General features: G+C 41.8%; 1 protein-coding gene across 1 annotated transcript in view; it reads left to right on the top strand.

Annotated features, from left to right (window-relative positions):
- Col25a1 (collagen type XXV alpha 1 chain) overlaps positions 1–21,338 on the top strand; it is a 394,115-nt gene that overhangs the window by 210,396 nt on the left and 162,381 nt on the right. The window contains exon 5 of the mRNA XM_032897332.1: positions 16,190–16,207. Within this exon, the coding sequence (XP_032753223.1) occupies positions 16,190–16,207 (18 nt within the window). The remainder of the gene's footprint in view (positions 1–16,189; positions 16,208–21,338) is intronic.

The following is a 21,338-nucleotide window of genomic DNA, read 5'->3' as shown; positions in this document are numbered from 1 at the left end:
AAGGATAGTGGTAACTTAGAGGTAGCTTACCGTAGGACCTTCAGTAAAGTGTAATGTATTTACTGTAATGTCGGCAATGAGGGGTTCACGGACAGGGTAAGCACCAATTTTGGGGAAGTGTTGGCCTCCGTCAAGGGGTGGTTTACACTAGTGTTTGTCGTTCACAGGCTGGAAGTCAGCATCCTTTCAGGACTGAGGTGTTCCTCTGATACACCATGTTTTTATTGGCTGGCAGACTATAAAAGGTGTCAAGACTATAAAATCACTATGCTAAGTCTCTCATAGGAAGATACCTATCATGCATTTTTAACTTGCCCCATTCCATGAATGGTATCTACACAGCGTCTTAAATTATGAACGTCCAAACTACTCACTTCAAATTGCAACTAAAACCAGGTAAAGATTTGACCTCACCTATTACAATTATCATCTGGAGCTCAATGATATAGTTATTTATATTTACATGAAAGTTTAGCTTCCTGCTATAACATCCAAATATGTGTATGCACGTGGGCCATGTCTGTGCATGCACATAACGGAACGCTATAAACCTCATAATAGAGAATTAAATTTTAACATTTGACACAAAATCTTTTATGTTTAATACATTTTAAAATATTTAAATATAAAATATTTAAAATAAAATACCTAGATACAAAGCTCAGGTGATGCTTTCAATTTTTTTAAAGTTAGGAAATTGGATTGCATCTCACACGGGAGCTTGTGGAGAGGCGGTAACCCTGACCCAGGAGCACTCTGGTGAGGAGGAAAGACAAGGGACACAACAGCACACGGTACATTGAATCTGAATTTATTCGCTTCCAGGGAATAGCTGTCAAGTGTCCAACAGTCTGCCCAAGTCCTTTTGCCACACAGCTTTGTCTCTTACTGAAGTGTGGCCAACCGATTTTCCAGAAATTTCCTTTTCAGTTTTCCAAGCTCCTCCCCTCTCGGCCATTGTGCAGTGCCACTCAGATGCTGCTGACTGTGCACTCTGTTTCCTAGGGAGGAGGGCTCAGTTCCGTAAGACATGGTTTGTAGGTAGAGATGTTTTTGAGGTTTCAATCAGCTATCAGCTAGTACATTGCAATGAAGAAAAAGTCTTACTTACTTAAGGACCAGATCAGCACTGTGAAGGAACGTGGTGTTCTATAGTATTATTATCCTTTAATTACATGATTATTGTTTAACTACTTGAGTTTAAATCTCCACATTTTATTAATTCCGTTTTACTTTAAATAATAGAATTTGGAGAAAATTTGGGGATTTATTTGCGATTGAACCGAGTTTAAGTTGTTGGGTCATTTGGTATTAACGTTTCTTTGGTTGACTGTTCTTTTTCAATTCAGATATACTTTAGACAAGGTTAATTTTCGTGTAAGAGTGAAAAGTATTCCACAGCGACATAAGATTTGAGGAGGGGTGTTTAGTATCAGGAAATTGCTATAATATACTTTTACCAAGGTTAGAGGAAAAATAATTTTATAGGATTATTTAAAACTGGGTTTAATATCTATCATTATTCTCTACCTGTCTGTTCCATATAAAAAGGGGATTACTAAAAATAATCGAGGAAATTTTCATTTTTCTACACCAGAAAATAAACAGGTTAAAATTCCATTCTCTAACATTATACACACCCATTTTTATTTTTTATTTTTTTAAAAAGAGGTTCCAAATTGATCCTTTCCTTAATGTTTTTGAAAATCTGAATCATGGTTTGGGTTAAGTGTCTGTCCTCAGTCTTCAGACTGGGACATTCCCTCGTTGTTCCTGCCTGCAACATGAACCCAAAGGGGACCAGATTCCCCTAGTGATAGATGGTTCTTATGAGAGCACACAGGAGCCGAAGGAGCCTGGAACTGTACTGTAGCCGCCCTCTGACACTGGTGACAAACCCTCCCTCTGCTTAATGGCACAGCCAGATTCCTTGAATGCCTTTGTGCCTGAAGGCTCCCATACCTCTTGTGTCTTAGTTCGAGCTCGGTGCCGTAGCCACTCTTTGTGTGTGTGCACACGCATGTGTACGTGTACATGCATATTTGTGCATGTGTTGTGTGTGAACTAGACCGGCACTCTCCACTTTCCTTTCAATGGAAAACCAACTGACTGAGATTTGCAGAGTGTCAAAAGCTTTGAAAAGATAGCTTTAGCGGACTTTATTTCTAAAGCTTTTTACTACCTCTCAAGAAAGACCTGGTGGGGTCTCCTAATTTAGTTGGTGCACGCCAACCATTAATACAAATGTCTATTTCAACCTGGCTCCTTTCATCTGTACAAGTTTAGGGCTGTCCAGTCAGCCATGCCTAGACGGGTCTCGATGCCATTCAGGCCTGGAAACCTGCGCTTAATTCTCTCCAGGGCAGCCTCAGAGCATGCTGTGGCCTCAGCTCACCAAACACTGTCTTTTATCCCTTCGCAGTTACTTAGCCTCCTTTCTATAAGAACCTGTGGTGTCTCATCAATGGAGGCGATTATCCAATGGCTATGAAAATGCTAAACCACTTTCCCTGTCTCCATGGAGGTTACTACAGAAGAAAAGAAACGCGTTGCGGCTGCTCTTGCGGTGATATTACAGTATCTGGTTTAATCAGCATCACTAATTGCACATTGTGTTTTCTTCAGAAAGAGATTAAGGTAGCTCAATTTTCAGTACCAACAAAATAAAGCCTTTTTATTGAGAAGAGAGAATTTTAATTACTGTTCACTACCTGACCCTCTCTCTACAAGGCTTCGAATATATAGAAATCCGAAGCAGTGTAGCCCCCTGCATTGTCTCTGATACTAATCTCCCAAATGAAGTGTCCAAGCTTTGTTTCTCCTGGTTTCTCTATCATAATTCTTGCCTGGAATTTAATAGGCATTTAATAAAAATCATGTAAGGGTGGACTTTTAAAATACAGGCATTTATGATGACAAACCCTTCCACTGTCCAAGAACTGTGGAGTCTAAGGTCAAAATGTGGGCTTTGGAAAGTGGCCGACCTTTGGGTAAAACCCTGCGTCCATGGTACTGGTGGTAGAGGTCATAGCTGGTACATGCCATTTGCAGGTAGTTCTTTCTACCAAAGGGATTCTCCTCCCTCAAGCAATTGTTTACTATCTGTATAGCCTTGGGGAGGTGCCCTGTAAACCTTTCTGAGTCGTGTAAGTTTTGTCATCTCAACGAGGGATGCTCAAGTTTCCTGGAAATAGCTACACAAAGGCTGCTTGTGTCCAGAAAAGCAACAGCAAAGACCTGGAAAAGAGTTTGCAGTTCCAAGAGTGTGCAATTTCTGAGGAGCCACAAGTAGGCAATGCTTGTGGCCTAGGGCTGAACGCAGTGGACAAGAGTGAAGTGACAGTCTGAGCCGTCCTGGTGAGGTCAAGTTCTGTGCTGCAGGACCACAGGGAGGCTTTGTGAAAGCAATGTAAGTCCTTTATCTTTGATGGATGCTGTCACTAGAGGGGTGCCAAGGGCGGCCATCTCAGAACCTGTAGTGAGGGAGGAGAGGGAGGTAAGGGAGGTGACAGAGCAAAGAACCTGGAAACATGGACAAAACAACGTGGTGTCTGCATCTGTGATGGCATAAAGGGAGGCTGATGTAGGCTGGTACAGCATGAGCCGTCCTCAGTGACACTCATTCTGTGAACACTGCCTTTCTATAGCTCCTGCACAAAGGAGAGGCTTTCTCCTGGTTGCAAGTCTATTTGACCATGCTATAGGGAAGACAGGAATATGTGTTTATGCAAATTCCCTCGTAACTCATCATAAACAATATTTAAGAGGCAACATGTAAGGTAATATGGAAATTCTGAGTGACTTAAGCAGACAGGTTTGTTTGTTTATAGTGATGACTTTGTGAAAATGTTATGTTACTTAAGTTAAACAGAGTTTTGGGAGGTTTTGTTTATGTGTTTTGTTTTATGGTTTTGGGTTTGGTGCAGTGTGTAGGGTGGAACCTAGAGCCTTGCCCACTCTAGTTCTGTACACTTCATTGAGTCACCGCCTCAGCCCTTACCTTGTAAGATTCTCCTCAGCCAGAAAAGGACATGTCCATTCCTTTATCCTTCAACCTGCAGATCTTTGCAGCAACTCACAAATCTTATATCAGAATGTGACTACTACTTTTTTACCTTCTCCCCCACACAAACAGACACACACACACACACACACACACACACATTCACACACACAGACACACACACATTCACACATACATTCATACACACAGACACACACACAAACACAAAACACATTCACACACAATTCACACACACAGACACACACAAAACACACATATTCACACACACAGACACACACACATTCACACACACACGGACACACACACATTCACACACACAGACACACACACACAAAACACACACATATTCACACACAGACACACAGACACACACACAAAACACACACATACTCACACACAGACACACACACACATATTCACACACATATTCACACAGACACTCTCTCTCTCTCTCTCTCTCTCTCTCTCCTCCCTCCTCCCTCCCTCCCTCCCTCCCTCCCTCCCTCTCTCCTGGCACAGCTTGTCTTATCTGTCTCTTAGAATGCTCCAGAGGCCTCCTGACTTCTCTGTGTGTATACACCATTGTCTTTGCAGCTCTTTCCTCACAATGTCCACCACACTTTGCAAACCGAACTCAGAACCTCTGCCTTGTGGTGTTCTGTGTCGTGACTAAAAACCATGTTCTTACCATGACTCCTGTGTCCTTGTTTCCTCCCCCCTTTTCTTCCGTGCTCACCCTTTCCCGCCACTTACTGCAGTTCAGACAGCCGATAAATTGCTTCCTTGACCCTCTAAAAGTATCTTCCTCCACTCGTGGGCATTTCCCCTTGCTGTTCCCTTTGCCTTTTCTCTGACAGAGCCCTCCCACGAACACCTTATTAATTAGCCCTCTCCCACTTACTTGTTCCTAGGCCTGCTTTTCCTCCTACAATATTTTTTGCTTGGTTTTTATCAACCATCTGCCATATTATTTATAAACATTCTCTTAAAGCCTTCCTCCCTCCTAAGAGTGATAGCAGGGACTCAACTGGATTTGCTGTGCGTCCGCTGTCTCTACAATGTGCAGAACGCCTGGCACACTGTAGGCGTTTAGCAGTTACTAAGAGAATGGGCAGATAAAGGGCCAGCCTCATTCCTCCCACTCCCAACAGACAACCACCCCCCAGCGCTCTGAGGTCTGGCGCATGAGGGATTTCTGTTCCGTGTCTCTGAGTTTGTGTCTCTGTTGGGTGCCCCTGCCCACTTGGAGTTGTCCGTGTCTCCTTCCGTGGTCTTTATTCTGCAGTGTTTTGTCCTCTTGTGTTCTCATACATACTAATTTTGGTCCCTAAACCATTTCTCCCCCTCCCCCAAATGTCTATTTGTAAACATTTTCAAGAACTGTTGCAGGTGTCCTGGGCAAGCTTTAGGATTGCTAAGCTCATTCCCTGGGATACAGGGCTTCAGAGAAAGGTTGAGTAGCAGCCTTAGCCCCACACGATGGTGGGGGAGGGGGGCCGGCTAAAGCGAGGCTGGTTGGGTATTTCATAGAGGACCTGGGTTCCTCCCCTTTCCCTTACTGGTCCAGTGTATGTACCCACCTCCATGGCTTCCTGCCATTCCTCCTCCCAGTGTCCTCAGGAACGAGAAGCCACCACAGGTGGCCCACTTTTGCTTTCCCCGTCTGCCAACATCCCTCCAGTTCTCCTTCAGCACCTCGCCCCAGACTGCAGAGACAAGGACACCATTTCCTCCACATCTATATTCTTTTTGGTTCTCTACTTTTTCCCTCATACGCAGTTACTAAAGCTCTCTACTGCCATCGGCACACAGTTGGTCTACACGCTTTCTGCTCCGCCTTCTGCACACGTGCTGATTCATCCCAGCATGCTTTTCCCAAGCTCATAATCTTTAAAACACACTGTCCCAGGTTACAGTCAGCCACAGGTGACATTCCAGGGGACACTCACTTGAGATCTCCAGGACTTACTTCTGCCTTCATTTTCTCACATAACTGCTTGGTCACTGGTGGTTGAAATGCTGGTCAACCTGACAGGACCTAGAATCACCAGAGAGAGAAACTTACAGGCATGCCCGTGGAGGAGTTAAGGGAGATTCTAGAATAAGTTGATTGAGGCGGGAAAGCACACCCGGAATATGGGCAGCACCGAGCTGTAGGCTGGGGTCCCAGACCAAAGAAATTGGGAAAGTTTGCAGAGTACTAACATCCATCACCCCCTGCTTCCTGGCTGTGGACAAAGTGTCTCTTGCTCCTGCCTGTGAGCCTTACCTGCTGTGGGGGGGGGGGTCTGTGCCCTCAAATTGTGATATATACTTCTCTCTAAGGATCTTTGTTTTTAGGCATTTGTCATATCTATAAGAAAAAAATGTAAGCAAGAGTACAGTGAAACCATTCAATTGGACCACTCCATGGATAGAAAGAAAGGTTTGTTGGGGATCAAAGTGCCTAGGCTCTCTCTTGTTGGGCGGGGCACAGGGGGACAGAGAGAAGAACAAAATGGCAGAAAATCAAACAGATTGTATTTGACAGTCAACAGTGTGGGCATCTTTGAGCTGATAACGGGCTGTTCTTGATTGGCAGCTAGATGCCCTTGCCCATGGTAGCTGACCTTGGTGGGTGGATTAAGGGATGCTCCTGGAAGATTAAGAGAGGTTTCTGGAATACACATAAACCTGCCTTAAGGCAGATTTATTCCCTACTGAGGGATTCTTAACCTGAGGTGGAGGATTTCCTAGGGAATCCATGGGGGACTTCAGAGTACGTTGTGTATACAACACTGAAAAGATTAAAAACAAAAAGATAGTGATTGAAGCCACAGTAGCCTATATCCACTTTGAAAGGTTGCTGACTGCTCAGGCTCCTCCTGTCTCTGCCCAAGCCCCTGGCTTCAGCTGTTGCCAGGATACAGATGAGAGTGAAGGAGTTCCAGTCACCCGTGTTCACAGCCCAGTGTTTTGGGTTTTTTTTTGTTTTTGTTTTAGGAGTTAGTTATGTGACTCACTGCTGGACATTGCCGAACCTCTTTGTAACTCATTCTCTGTATGACTCTAATACAAAGGGTTACTATTTATAAAGCTCTTAATAACTTTTGGTAGTGTGGAAGTGGTAGACATTGATACAGCCCCAAACATGAAGGACATTGAGTGTGTATTTACACTTGATGAACCTCTTCTCAGTTTTGAAGTAGATTTCCATTTTCAGGGCCCTGCCTTACTGGAATAGTCATTTGGGGACTCTTATACTATGAGTTAATCAGCTCTCTCTCTCTCTCTCTCTCTCTCTCTCTCTCTCTCCCTCCCCCCCCCTCCCCTCCCCTCCCCTCCTTCTCCCTCCCCCCCTCTCTCCCCTGGGTGTTAGAATCTGCTAGCATACCTTTACTGGTGAAAAACTTTCAGGACAGTAAAGAGTATTACCACGTTCACTTTTAGCAGTGTCCCAGGAACTGGAGTTGAGAATGCATGTAAGTTGAATCAGTGTGAGATGAGTATAAATGGACTTTTAAGTACTTACCTGGAGCAATCAAAATGGCACACGTTAAAAGATCTTAAACTTAGCAGAAAGAGATCCATTCAGTACATACAATGTAATGGAAATTGGCGAGGCAATAGGAACTGCTTTCGAGTTCTATTAAAAAGGAATGTCTTTTTGAAGCGATAGAAGCTACGGAAGTCCTCTCTCCTGTGTTCCTCATGTTTGTTGTGTCGTTCCAAGCCACTAACTGTTATGCTGGTCATCGATTTCCATGTAAGTTAGCAGTTCTGATTCTGTAGCAGCAGGAGAAAGGCTCAGGTAAGGATAAGGCCACAGAGCTAAGTTACATCCCAGTACCGTGAACACAGTGGAGGTTCCCAAGGTTCTCCCTGCACTGACCCTTGACTTGCTGCGTCCTGGTCTCCATCACTGGTGCTGACTGTAAACCTCCCCCCTACCATCCACTCCTAAAAGCCATGGCAGTGGCGCAGACACAAAGGCAAACTTATAATCCTTACTCTCTGAGTTTTGCAGACTGTATTTTAATAATTGTGCAGTCTTTCTTTCTTTCATTTTTTCTTTCTTTCTTTTTTTAAGTGGTTGAAACACCCTGAATTGGGAGAAGGCTGGAAATTCAAAATTACTGACTTGGACCTTTTCTGTAAATAGATATTGGGGGAGGGGGGGATAGCAACTTAATTAAAGTCCCATTTAAAAGTTCCCACAGTGAACTGATATCAAGTGGTAATATATTTTTTATAATCCAGAAGTAGACTTTTGAGAAGTACAGAAAATTCCAGGCAATTGCATGTAATCTGTGCTCAAGGCAAGGATGTTCACTATCTCTGTTCTCCGTTCCTTTCTTCCTTTCTCTCCTTTTACCTTTTCTCTCCTCCTTTCTTCTCCTCTTCTTCTCTTCCCTTTAAAAAGATAACATTTGAAATGTAAATACATAAAATATCCAAGAAAAAAAGAAAAATTTTTAAAAAGATAAAGAGGGTTATTATAATATCTGAGTAAATGCATATTTTACACAGATTATCCTGGAAAATACATAACCTGTACTCGGTGTGCTATAATGTAAATACATCTGATTTAAAATTATAGGGACACTGCATTTTCATGTTGTATCATAAGGAAATAATTGGGAATACAGCCACGTATGTATACTGGAATATGTAGACATTTATAAGACCTAATCTGAATAATCAGTGGACAACTAGGCAATACATTTAAGTGGTATAAATGAATGGATAAAGATCATCTAATGCTCCCTTATGTGGAAATTTTGGTGGCAAAAATGTGTGTGGCACATGTGTCTACATCTTCTATTCCACACATATAAACATTTATTCATAAAAGGTAGAAAATGTGTTTTTATTATGGCGATGGCTGGTCCATCTGTTTAGGTATGACTAGATTTCTAAATACAGTTGCTGTTTGTCTATAGAAGGCAAACGTTACATGAGAATTTTGTTTTTAAGAATTGAATCTGTTTTTATGATCTTTAAAACAAGCCAGGTAGAACCATTTACTCTTCCTCCCTCCCCCCGTCCCTCCCTCCCTCTGTTCCTTCCTCCTTTCTGAAAATGGTTTATTTTATCTTACACTTCCAAGTGTCAGTCTATCAGCAAAGAGAGTGCAGGCAGAAACTGAAGCAGAGGCCGTAGAAAGCACTGCTTCCTAGGCTTGCTCAGCCCACGTTCTTATACAACCCAGGACCATTTGCTGGGGGATGGCACCACCTACGGTGGGCTGAGTCTCCTCATTAATCACAAATGGAGAAAACGCCCCAGAGATAGGCTCACACTTAGCCTTCCGGCTCCTTTCTCTCTGAACTTAAAAGAGCGGCGCTACAGGCTTGAGTGAGTATTTTCCTTCCTAGTGTAGAAACCACTAAAAAAAAAAAAAAAAAAAAAAAAAAACAAAAAAAACCAAAAACCAAAACAAAACAAACAAAAAAAAACCACTAAATTGAGAGACTCTGATACTCTAGTTAGGTAATATTATGTATTTGCAGCAAAGGTACTATCTACCTAAGGGTGACCCTGTGTGGCAGCAAATAGATGCTCTAAATGATAAATAATGTTTATTTCAGCTAAGTGACTAAGAGCTAGCTTTCATTACGCAGAATCAGTTCAGAAGGATCATACTGAAGGATTATGCAGCCTTGGGAAACATATTTTTAATACATATATTCTATGATGGTATCTTTTCAGTTGCTTCTCTCTGATGTATTATTTGCATATTAGTAGTTTCAAATGTTATTTAAAGTTTACTATAAATTCGAATTGGGCCAGTTGTTCATATTGACCATATGGCCAACTGAAGTCACCAGACTGTATTTTAGAACACAGTTTACGAAATAGTTTGAAAGACCATTCTCTTATTAAGTGGATGTGGTCTTCAGTTGGGAGATTTTTTTGTCGTTGTTTAGGTCAGAACTCCTATTCCTTTTGGGTATTTGCCCACAGGGACTCTTGCTTACCTTGAAACCTCTGAAATTTGTGTTTATCTGAGTACCATCCTTACTACCTAGGTAACATCCCATTAAGGGGCAGATGCATTTATTCTGCAATGAAGAGAAACCCAAAGGGCCCTTTCTGGAATGTGAGATTTAAAGTTACACTCGAAAATACAACACTTAAAAGTATAACGGTAGTCCTTTAAAAGCTTATTTTAAAGTGTCACTCCCAACGCCTCGGGCCAGCATGAATGTTTCCAACTCATACTTATCAGCAGCCATTTTGAAAGCACCTTCAGGTGAGGTCTTGATACGGTGGAGACTGAAATGTGATCAGTCTCTGTGCGCAGATGAGATTTCTGCTCATAGACTGGCAACTCTGGAAAGGTACGGACTCCTCAGCCAGATTCCACTGGCCCTTTGCCTCAGCAGCCCTTTGGATCAGATGGAGAGATCTCCGACTCTGCAGCTTTATCTGAGCGTCCACTACACATGATGCATAGTCACCTGAAAAAGAAGTGTGTGTGCATTGGAGGCTTGCGGCTAGCAGTACTGATCTCCCCTTAGCTCTTGTACGTTGCTTTTGTTTCGCATTGACCAAAGGTGTATGTGAGTTTGATGCCCTAGTCCATATCTAAATTAATACCAACTTGTTTTAAATACCAGTCATTTGAAAACAACTTTCGTATCCCTATCTGTGCATGTGTTATAAATGGGAAAACAGCTTTTATCCCATCTAAAAGGAATGGCAGAGTTCCTACCCAGTTTAAAAAAAAAAGTGTCATGTAGTGAAAACTAATTTACTTCAGCCAGAAATCCAAATGACTTGTCGATTTGAGAAGAGCGTTAGCACTCTCTGCCAACCGTAGTTGTAACAGTGGCCAAACAAAGAACGGCCAATATCGCTTTCTAATTGCCTCGAGTAACAGCGCAGACTCCTGTGATGGGCCAGCTCATTTATCAAGCCCATCGTGGCTTACTTTCTCTCCCAGAATGCTAAGCTTCCTTGGAACACTGTCCATCAAGCCTCGGCTACTGGCTGACTGCTTCCCACCACACTGTTCTGATTAGCTTTTTAGAGTCTGCTCCCCCTGCAGGCTCCCTTCCTCCCCTCCTGCTGGGGCCGGAGGCCTGAGCATTGCCCTTCCCGCTGCCAGACCATAAATCAGCCAGCCCGGTGCCTGGGCATTCTCTGGTTCTACATCAGGGCCCTGCCTTCGAGAGTTCTGTGATTTAACTGTTTCGCTTGGCATGGCTCTTGGTTTTTCTTGATCCAAACTTTGATTTGTAGAAACATTTTGATGATTTGCATGGGCAGAAAGGGTCTTTTCGGTAATTTCATTTTAGAAAAATCAACATGTCGGGTTTTGTGAATGTTAGTCATAATTTAGAAGTATGCATTTGGAGTGTATTTTAGAAAACCGAATTAAAAATTTGGCTTTTATGGTTAGTTGTTAGGAATCTTCAGTACGAGGGATGCACTAGAAAACTGTCCACCACTGAGGGAAAAAACACTCCTGTCTCTCAGGGAACCCAGAAGAAGCAATAGGGAGACTCTGAAGAGCCTTTCTGGTGGTCAGTCCCAGACAAAGCACTTATCACTCAGGTCTCTGAGGAGAGTAACCACTGTAGATCCCCAAGAGCGGTCGGGTAAGTTGAGTCTCTTCACACAGAGGAAATCGACCAGAGTCAGGGCTAGAGACTTGCAGATATCTGTGAGCCTAGATTTCCAGAGCAAGGGGCAGGGGAGATGGTTCAGCAGACGAGACCAATTGTTATTCCAGGGAGTCCAGGGTAGATCCTCAATATAATTTACGGTAGATCACAACCGTCTGTGGCCAGTTCCCGGGGATCTGACTCTTCCTCCAGGTCTTCTTAGGCCCAGTGTACCCACATAGTACCCATACATGCATTCAGGCAAACAGCCATTCACATAAAATAAACATTAAAAGTCCTAAGACCTGTTCCAGAGGCAAAGGCAGAGGGCTGGAGGAAATGCTTTGGCTGGGAGTAAATTCTGACTTTTCATCCTATAGACTTTGTGATGCCTAGCTTTCTTCTCTGAGCTTCAGTTTCTCTATTTGGCAGTTCAAGGGCATTTAAAGCTATGAGTAGTATACCGTGTACCCCAGAGTTCCTAGTCCTCAGGAAGAATCAATAGAAGACGGGCTGTTCTCTTTCTTCCTCCTAGGAGAGTGAGAGTGGAATAACATCTACTGGAAACAGATTTAGTTCTTCTGTCTCACAAGGCTAAGTAAAGCTTACCCCACTGTATTTCAAACAAAGCTCTTGAAAGATTACCTGGTTTATCCCCAGTAAGTTTTTGAAAGAGTTTTGTAGAAACTGCAAGAATGGAGGCAGGGGAGGCCCCACAGAATCTGGAGCAAGGTACCTCTGACATGGCTGACAGAACCAGACTGCATATTGCTTGTTTGCTTCACTGCTTTAAAATTATTAAAGGTGATGTTTCTTAGTTTCCTATGTACCACTGTACCTTGATTGTGATCTCTCCTGCCAATCAACCCCACTGTCCTTCACTATTTGCCTTATGAAAGAAGGAGAAAAGAACAGGAGCCCCAACACTTAGTGTATATACATTTACTGTTTTCATATTTCTTGATGAATTGGCCTTTTATTGCTATAACTTTTCATCTTTATCATATGGCTAATATTTACTTGAAGCCTACTTTATCAGATATTTGAATATACTGTCTTCACGTCTTCTGTTTGCCTGGTGCACTGACTACCAGCCTTTAAATCTTTGTCTTTATGCCTCTGCCACATAGGTCTCTTTCTTGGGGACAACAGATGGTTGGTTGTTGTTTCATAAGCAACTAATCTATGCCATTCAGCTGGAGAGTTAAGAGAACAGTTATAGTTGGAGTCATTATAGAGAGAAGGTGATGACTCCTGTGATTTGGTCGTTTGTTTGATGACTTCCTAGTTGATTTGATTGATGTTTTATTCTTTTCTTTCAACCTTCTTACAATCAGAATTTGCTACTCTATTGTGTTGGACTTGATTTCTTCCTAATTTTCCTTCGGTCATCTGTACTTCTCATAAAGCTTACTCTTTCCTATTTGATTAGGTTTAATCATATCCCAGAGTTGGGGGAGGGTGTGATCTTGCTTATTTATTTACTTTTCTTCATGAAACTATGAATGTTGTATTCACTCTATTTTGTGCCAGAAATCCCTGATATACTTTGTCGTGCTTGGTCTAGTCTGTTGGTGATGTTTTGCCTGAGGTTTATTTAATTCATTGACTTCACTACTCTATCTATCTATCTATCTATCTATCTATCTATCTATCTATCTATCTTTCTATCTATCTATCTTTCTATCTACCTATCTATCTACCTTCTTATCTACCTATCTGCTTTAGTAGTTACTGTTTGCTTTATCAGCGTCTCAATTTCTTTGCTGATATAAATATAATTTAAATTTATTAAAGTTTACTTAGGAAAGTAGAAATGACTGAGAGAAAAGAAAAAGGACTGAAAGAAAAGAAAATGGAAGATCGCTGAACCTTGAGAAACAAAGGTGCAATCTAGAAGTTCCATTTAGAGTTTCGCATTCTTCAGTTTCTTATTCTCTTCACCTTGACCAGTTGTGAGTCTCTGTAATACTATCCACTTCAAATAGAAGGCTCTTCTATGATGAGGCTTGAGAGATGCATTAATCTATCGGTATAGTAATCCGTCACTGAGAGTCAGTTTGAGAATATGTCCATTTACCACAATATTAGTAATAGGTTGTCCCCTGTGGCCTATGACCTATCTGGCCACAGGTTCTTGGTCCAACACTGGGACCACATATGGGTTTCATATATGGATTGAGACTTAAATTCACTAAGAGAGTGTTGGCTATTTCCATACTATTCATGGCAGTGCTGTACTGTAGGCCAACTCAGTCATTATTGTTCCATCCAGAGTTCACATCTGGGCAACACCGATATGTGTTTATATTGATGTTTGTACACATGAGTGTATTGTTTATTCATGGAGGCTGGACATGGAGGGTATCAGATCCTTTGTAGCTGGAGTTACAGGCAATTGTGAGCTGCCTGAAATGGCTGCTGGGAACGGAACTTGAGTCTTCTGTGAGAGTATTCCTTGCTCTTAACACCTGAGCTGTCTCTCCAGCACCATACTTGGTATTTTTCTTAAATAATTGTATGTCTAGTATTTATTATGAGACTTGGTCTTATGAATCCAACTTAATTTTAAACATATACTTACTATTGCATCTTAAATATATTGTGTTTATTAAAATAAGAGGAATACTGTTAAAAATTAACTAAGATGGAATTAAGATTTGTGATTCCCCTATTGAGTTTATATACAGATGAAATAAAATCGTTTCTTCAAGAACAAAAGAGTGAAAGAAAAAGTTCACAATAATACACCGTGTGAACAGATTTACTTTAACATAAGAATTTAAACCTACACTTTGCCCCTAAAAATAGAATAAAAAAACAAATCAAAACAAAACAATGTATAAAGTCAACATATCCCAGCCTGAGCAGCCACGTTCTGCAGTCCAAGTGGAAGGATGGTCGGTTGAAGGCGGAGACTCATTTTTGATCGTGCTCAACTTGGAGCTGCCCCTGACGTGGTCTGAGCCTCTCGGCACTGCAGCTTCCTGTGTCTGCAGACCAGGAGTACTTCTTCACATTCCTAGCCCTGCAGTTGTCACTCATATGAGTCTGCACAGTGTTTCCATCTGTGTGACTACGGTCTAAGTCCAGTGTGCTTCCCAAGTGTGCTGTGTAAGCAGAAGCAGGTTGAGCACCAAGCCATTGCGGTTGCTCTCATGCTACGTCTTTCCGATTCTGCTCAGTACTAAAAGCCCTGCAGGCAGGACAAGGTCGCAAGGGGTGTCCCTGGAGTCTTGGGCTATCATAGATAGTTAGCTCATTGACAAAGAAGGCAAAGCCATCACAAAAGGCCAGACCTCCAAACCCAGAATCCTTCACCACTGAGCCTCGTGCTCCCTGAGCCCCTCAGGATGTTTGTGTCTAGCCTTCTCCTAATCCATTATGGTCACTCCCCACCCAATTTACCTAGAGGCTTTAGCAGGTTAATTACCAAATCCTTGACTTTTCAGGTTCCGGTGAAGCTGTCTTTAGTAGAAGATGTCTTCTCAAAAAGGCACTAGGACACAAGCTTTTCAAACATAGCCCACCCACACCTGAAGCTACAGTTTCAGCAGGTCCCCCAGATGCATTCAGCATCCTGAGAGCTGTGGGTTAGACTGCCAGCCTGAATGCCTTTTCAGGGATGCCTGAGAGCCGTGGGGTGTGTGCTCTGTGCTCCTATCTCAGATCACCCTTGAGTCTCTTTTCAGTTAGCTGCTCTGTCCCACTCTGTGACTTCTGATGGTCTTTCTCTCTCTGGGATAAGAGTTCATTTTCTTTCTTCTTTACTGTTTTACAGGGAGGCAGTTTCTAGTCTGCTACCTCACCCCAGGAGTCTATTTAGTTATTCTGGAAGATTCTGTAACTTAGTGGAAACCATCCTTTTAGTATCATTTGACTGAAAACTCATTTGGAGATTTTATGAGTGTGGTGTGTCATCAATGCTTTTGTTCACAGTTGATTTTCTTTGGAAGCATTCGTACTTGCATGGCTTGGAGATTTTTGTCTACTTAAAAAAAAAAAGAAGAAGTGACATTCGCAATGAATTAGATTGACCAGAGGTCACATTGTCTACTGACTGCTGGAGGAATGGGGTGCATTCTAATCCCCCAAAGATCCCTTACACACCTTATTTTAAAATGTTTAATTATGCAAGGTAAAAAGATGTTATTAAAAACAAACCAATCAAACAACCCTCAAAACGTTGGAACAATGAGAAAGCCAAGGACTCCTTTCTGTAACGGTATCACTGCCATGTTAGAGCATGCAGGGTTGTGATTAGCTGGGCTGGAAGACTCACACATTACTATAGTATGAGGCGCAATGTTATCTGTGACTCCCCTTTCCCCAGTTCAATGTGGGAGCTGAGTCACTCAAGAGTGCATTAGCCATGAGCCCAATACATTCAATTCACAGGATAGAAATACAAAAGAGCCAATAAAAGTTATCCATATTATCTTTAGAAATACTTTTTAAAAACATTTAGTAGCTTAAGATTTCAATATATTGAATTCATTTTCATTTAAATTAAATTGAAAATATCCATCATTGACATCAATTTTAGACTTGTTTTTCTTCCTTTCAATTTTAGGGTCAGCCTGGTCCTCAGGTAAGTGATCTCTCTTCTGATGAATTTACTCCAATTTTGGATTTTCCTAATGGGAACTCCTAAAGGGAGTTCCTTCAATCCTTTTCAAAGACTCAAAGAAAGCTAATCCTGACACTACCTAGTAGGCCAGCCATTTTCCAGGAATGAAGCTTGGGGTCTCCTCAGGGTTGAGTGAGCCACTTCACCTGTTGGACCAGACGGCAAATTAACCACGTGCCCTCTCACAAAGTGACCCAAGCTGGTGCCCAAGCACTTCAGAGGCTTGGTGACTTGTTCATACAGACAAGGGCTGGTTTGCTTTAGATGATTAACCACGTCCTAATGCGGCTGTGAAGCCATAGGCCCACCATTTACCCCGTGATCCTGCTGGCTGCTTCTGAGTCAGTGTAGATGGATACAGACTTTGTTCCCCATTTTCAATACCATGATTTATAAGTAGACACAAATGCAACCGACAGGCAATCTTTTGAACTCTAAATCACACTGAAGAAAATGGACCATTTTTAAGAGCTGGAGGAACAAGGATCAAAGATAGAATTGTAGAAATAAAGCAAGTTCTCACAAATTCTGTAGCAAATTCAAACTCCAAAGACTCAGTATGCCATGGTCTGTAGGGTGCTGTCTAGAGGAACTGGACTTAAGATGCTCCTCCTTAAGCACTGTAACCCCTGTAAACGATGCAATTGCTTCCTGTGCTTCCGTCAACCCTTCTTCCTGTGATGGGCTGAATCCCACCCCCATCCTGGATCGCTTCCTGATACCATTTCACAGTGGCTTTGTAGTCAGTGTCAAAAATTATTTATTATATGTTTATCTTCATTCAGTGTGGCACAGGCATTATTTACAGTTGTTCTGAGCCCCATTTATAAGGTTGAGTAACAATACAAACAGGAAACCGCATTTATTGCGGTACAGCACTCCTTTTCACAGCTTCTGAGAAGAAGGTAGACTTTTCCGCTGATGCAGAGAGTGACCTGGTTATTTGTAGCCTTCCCCCATGTAGTCCATGTTAGTTCCCGTTAACAGAACACATTTATAGAAGAGAGTTTTGACTTTTTAGAATTTGAAATTACTGTGCTACATTGGGAAGACTACAGAGTAAATGGTGGTTTACAGCTTTTCATACTTTGTTTATTCAGTGCTACGAAGCCCTGAAAAGTGTGTGTGTGTGTGTGTGTGTGTGTGTGTGTGTGTGTGTGTGTGCTTCTGAGTGTATGTGTGTGTGTCTCTAAGTGTGTACGTGTGTGTATTGGCGTTTATGGTAAATTCCTTATCTGGGTAACACAGTAGAATGACTGGAGTGGAAATGAAGACAATATCTAAATCTGGAAGGCCTGTATCACTCACCTCTTTCCAGAAAGACAGCATAATGACACGAGCATTGGCTTGGAGAGAGAATAATATTTTAACTCTTAATAGAACCTCTGTTTTAGTGTGTGTGTGTGTGTGTGTGTGTGTGTGTGTGTGTCTGTGTGTGTCTGTGTGTGTGTTTGGCATCCAAAAGCACTTCTTAAGATAATTTGTGGACATAAACATCTGAGAAATGACCCCAGAATACAGCATGAGGGAGTGGAGTAAGACTCTTCATGGTAGAAAAGCCAGGAAATAGATGTGCTTGTGAACTGATTACTTGTGTGTGTAACTGAGGCAGTTTCCTACTGAGTACCTGTAGAGGAACAAGGCAGAAGGTTCCTGAGAACATGCATACAGAGGGACCGGAAGTTGATGTGATTATCCATTAATATATATTTCTTCATGCTTGAGTCATGTCTAAGTACTGATGCCGATTCCTCTGGTCGACTTCAGAAGGTCTAGAATATGGGATGGGTGGGTCCCATATTCTACCACTAGGGCTGTGAAAGTGTAGTGAATAAGTCAGACACAGTCTCTGTTTGTGATTGTTTAAAATTATATATACCTATTACTTTGAATATAAGAATATATTAATATGAAATATTAGTATGTTATTGATAATGTTGACTACATGCAAGGTATACAACTTGAGTCCATATACATATACTCTGTCCAATTATTAGCTCAGTGGACATACATACCTCTCCCCAAGCTGTGCAGTATTACAGCCACAGAACTTGTCATTCAACCACCAGCTGTGCCTTTTCCCAGCATGCACCTGTTTCTACCATCGCTGTCTTATGTTTCTATTCTGTTTGGCTTTTCAGCATTCTAGAAAGAAGTGAAAAACCACCATACACTATTTGCCTTTCTGTGTCTGGTTCATTTCACTTAGCACAGTATCCTTCAGATTCATCCATGCTATTACAATGGCAAAAAAGCTTCCTTTTTTCAGGCTGATAATATTCTATCATATGTATGTTCTGTATTCTTCTATGTATCCATTAAGACATGCAGACTGATTCCATGTTGTCTGTTGTAAGTGGATTCTACATCCGTGTGGTCACAAATATTTCTCTCTGTGCATGGCTTATGTCACAGAGCATATTGTCCTCTGCTTCATTCATATTGTTGCAAATGGAAAGATTTCATTTCTGTGGCTAAGTGGTAGTCTTTGTGTGTATACATACCCCATTTCTTTATGTGTCCATTCATTGATGAACACTATGGCTGATCCCAGGATATCGGTTACTACAATGAACACTGGAGTACAGATATCTAGGACCGCATGGTAATTCTATTTTTACATTCGAAGGAATTACCGCTAATGTGTCCTAACAGGTGGAGACATGATATCTTATTGTAATTTCCTTTGCATTTCCCCGATTATTAATGATACTGAGGACTTTTTCCTGGACCTGTTTCCCATTTCTATGTCTTCTTTGTAAAACTGGTGGGCAAAGTGTGGAGGTTCTTAAATGCTCCAGACCCAGCACTTCTGAGGCTGCCCTTGCCCCACCCATGAGGATTCTCTGGATCTATACATCTGGGCAGCCCCAAGTTCATCTGGAGCTCAGACGCGTGACGTTTGAGAAGGTTTCATGCCACCCTGTGGATAACTTGGGATCTGTGCCTTCTTCTGCGTGTGGTCCTGGTGCGTTGGCTTCACTCTGAACTGGGTTTGTGTCCAGATCCTGGCTTCTCTGTTCTTGTTGCTCATTTGCTGATTCCCATCCCTGATTCCCTTTCTGTGTTGCTCTCCTCATCCCTGGCCTCCCTCTCCTTCTTCCCCCTGGGTTCTGTCAAAGTCAGGGCTAAACCCTGCGATATGTTAGCACTGTTAACTTCCAGTGGGAGGATTGAAGGCGTAGCTCACAGCACACTAGGACAATTTTAGATTTCTCCTGCATCTGCCCCAACGTCCCCATTGCCACTCCTCACACTGGTGCTGTGGGGAGGGAAGTCAGCAGGGAGAGACATTGTCTTTCCCCTGACAAGAGGCATTGAGGATGGCAGCGAGAGAAATCAATGGATATTCCTATCACCTGTGTTGACCAGATAAAATTTTCCAGGTTTGATAATGCCAAACCTTTCCTGGTGCCAAACCTTCGAGTTTTGATTATGTTTTCTGTCTAGAGTATGAAAAAAAATCCCCTAATTTTGTGTCTCACCGTCCATTGATTTTCATTAATGTTCTTTGTGGAGCCTATACTTTTTCAAAACCAAAGTGAAACTTTTATATTTTCTCTTCGTTGTTTTTTTTTTTTAATCTCCTTTCCTTGGGTTTCCTTTCTCTTAAACCTCTTGTCTACATATCCAAACAAAATCACCTGTCACATTGTAGTACGGCTTCTTCAGGAAGATATTTTTCTTCTTTACTGAAGGGTTTTTCTTCCTTCCCCAGATTTCTATGGAAAGTTAACTCTGTGGCTTGTTATATTATGTTACTCTTGAAAGAGAGAATGGGGACTTCTAGTCAAAGGGACTGAAAGTCAGATCCAGGTTGTCCACCTCAGCCTCAGGGATGAATTACTCCTTCACTCTGGGTAGCACTGTCCACATTTGTAAGGCAATGTCCTTCCTTAATACATGTTGTAAAAGTTAAAGTATTGTGTATAAATTGTTTCACATGATGACTGAACATGGTAAAAACTCAGGGAAAATGAATTCTGTTATTCTCTTTTGGATCAGTGTAGTTATTTCTAAGCATTTTTCTCTCTCTTTTAAATATGTCTTTATATTATGTGTGTAACATTTTGATTGCTTATGTATCTATGTAACACTTGTATTCTTGGTGCCCATAGAGGACAACAGGAGAGGGAATCAACTTCCCTAGAGAGAGAGAGAGAGAGAGAGAGAGAGAGAGAGAGAGAGAGAGAGAGAGAGCGAGAGCGAGCATCTGACACTTATTAGTGGCTTTTTAATAAGTGTGCTTTACAGTTTTTCTCTTACCCAGCTAGCTCCCAAATAATCAAAAATGTACTATTATATTTGTTTATCAAGCTTTAAGGGCACAATAATTGAGCAGTTTTACTCTATTTTAAACCTCTAAACTAATATGGCTACCTTCAGCCAAAGCCCCAAGATACTTTCATGTTATGGCTTTCTTTCCTTCAGATGTTTTCTCATTTTCTCTCTTGACTCTCCCCATGGTTTATCTCACTTTCTCTCTTTCTCTCCTCATCCCCTGGCTGGGAGGAAGTCCAGCCCTATTCCCTCCCTGCTCAGTAATTGGCTGGTCACTTTCTTGACCACTCAGGGAGTGCTTGGGGAGCAATGTTTACACCACATTGAGACAGGAGATTCTTAGAATAAGGGTTGCAACCAGATAAAGGGACACAGCAATCAGCATTTGAATAACACAAGGACAATCTTTATACAATGCACAGTAACATAATGCCTATAGACACAAGAGTCTGTTAAAATTGAATCCTGGTCCGCTGGAAGAACAGCCAGTGCTCTTAACTGTCAAGCCATCGCTCCAGCCCCTTTTTCTTTTCCTTAACAGATTTTGTGATCTTTAATGTGGGATCTGTACTTTCCTTCATCTTTACTTTCCTCTCCATCTGACTTACTTCATCACAGAGAACAATTTATTTGTGGGATTGTAAGCTTTGGTTTTAATTTTCATAATCAGACCTATTATAGAAAGCATTACAAAAATAACACACTGCCTAAATGTTAGTATTCTTCCACAAATAAATAATTGAAGACACGTTACATACACCAGTCGCTTCAAAAAATATTTTCATCTTGTCCTCTTTATAAAATACATCGA

Source organism: Rattus rattus, chromosome 3, assembly GCF_011064425.1.
Source record: "Rattus rattus isolate New Zealand chromosome 3, Rrattus_CSIRO_v1, whole genome shotgun sequence".
NCBI classification, from domain to species: domain Eukaryota; kingdom Metazoa; phylum Chordata; class Mammalia; order Rodentia; family Muridae; genus Rattus; species Rattus rattus.
The sequence above is the reverse complement of the archived record's forward strand: the minus strand, read 5'-3'. Positions and strand labels throughout refer to the sequence as shown.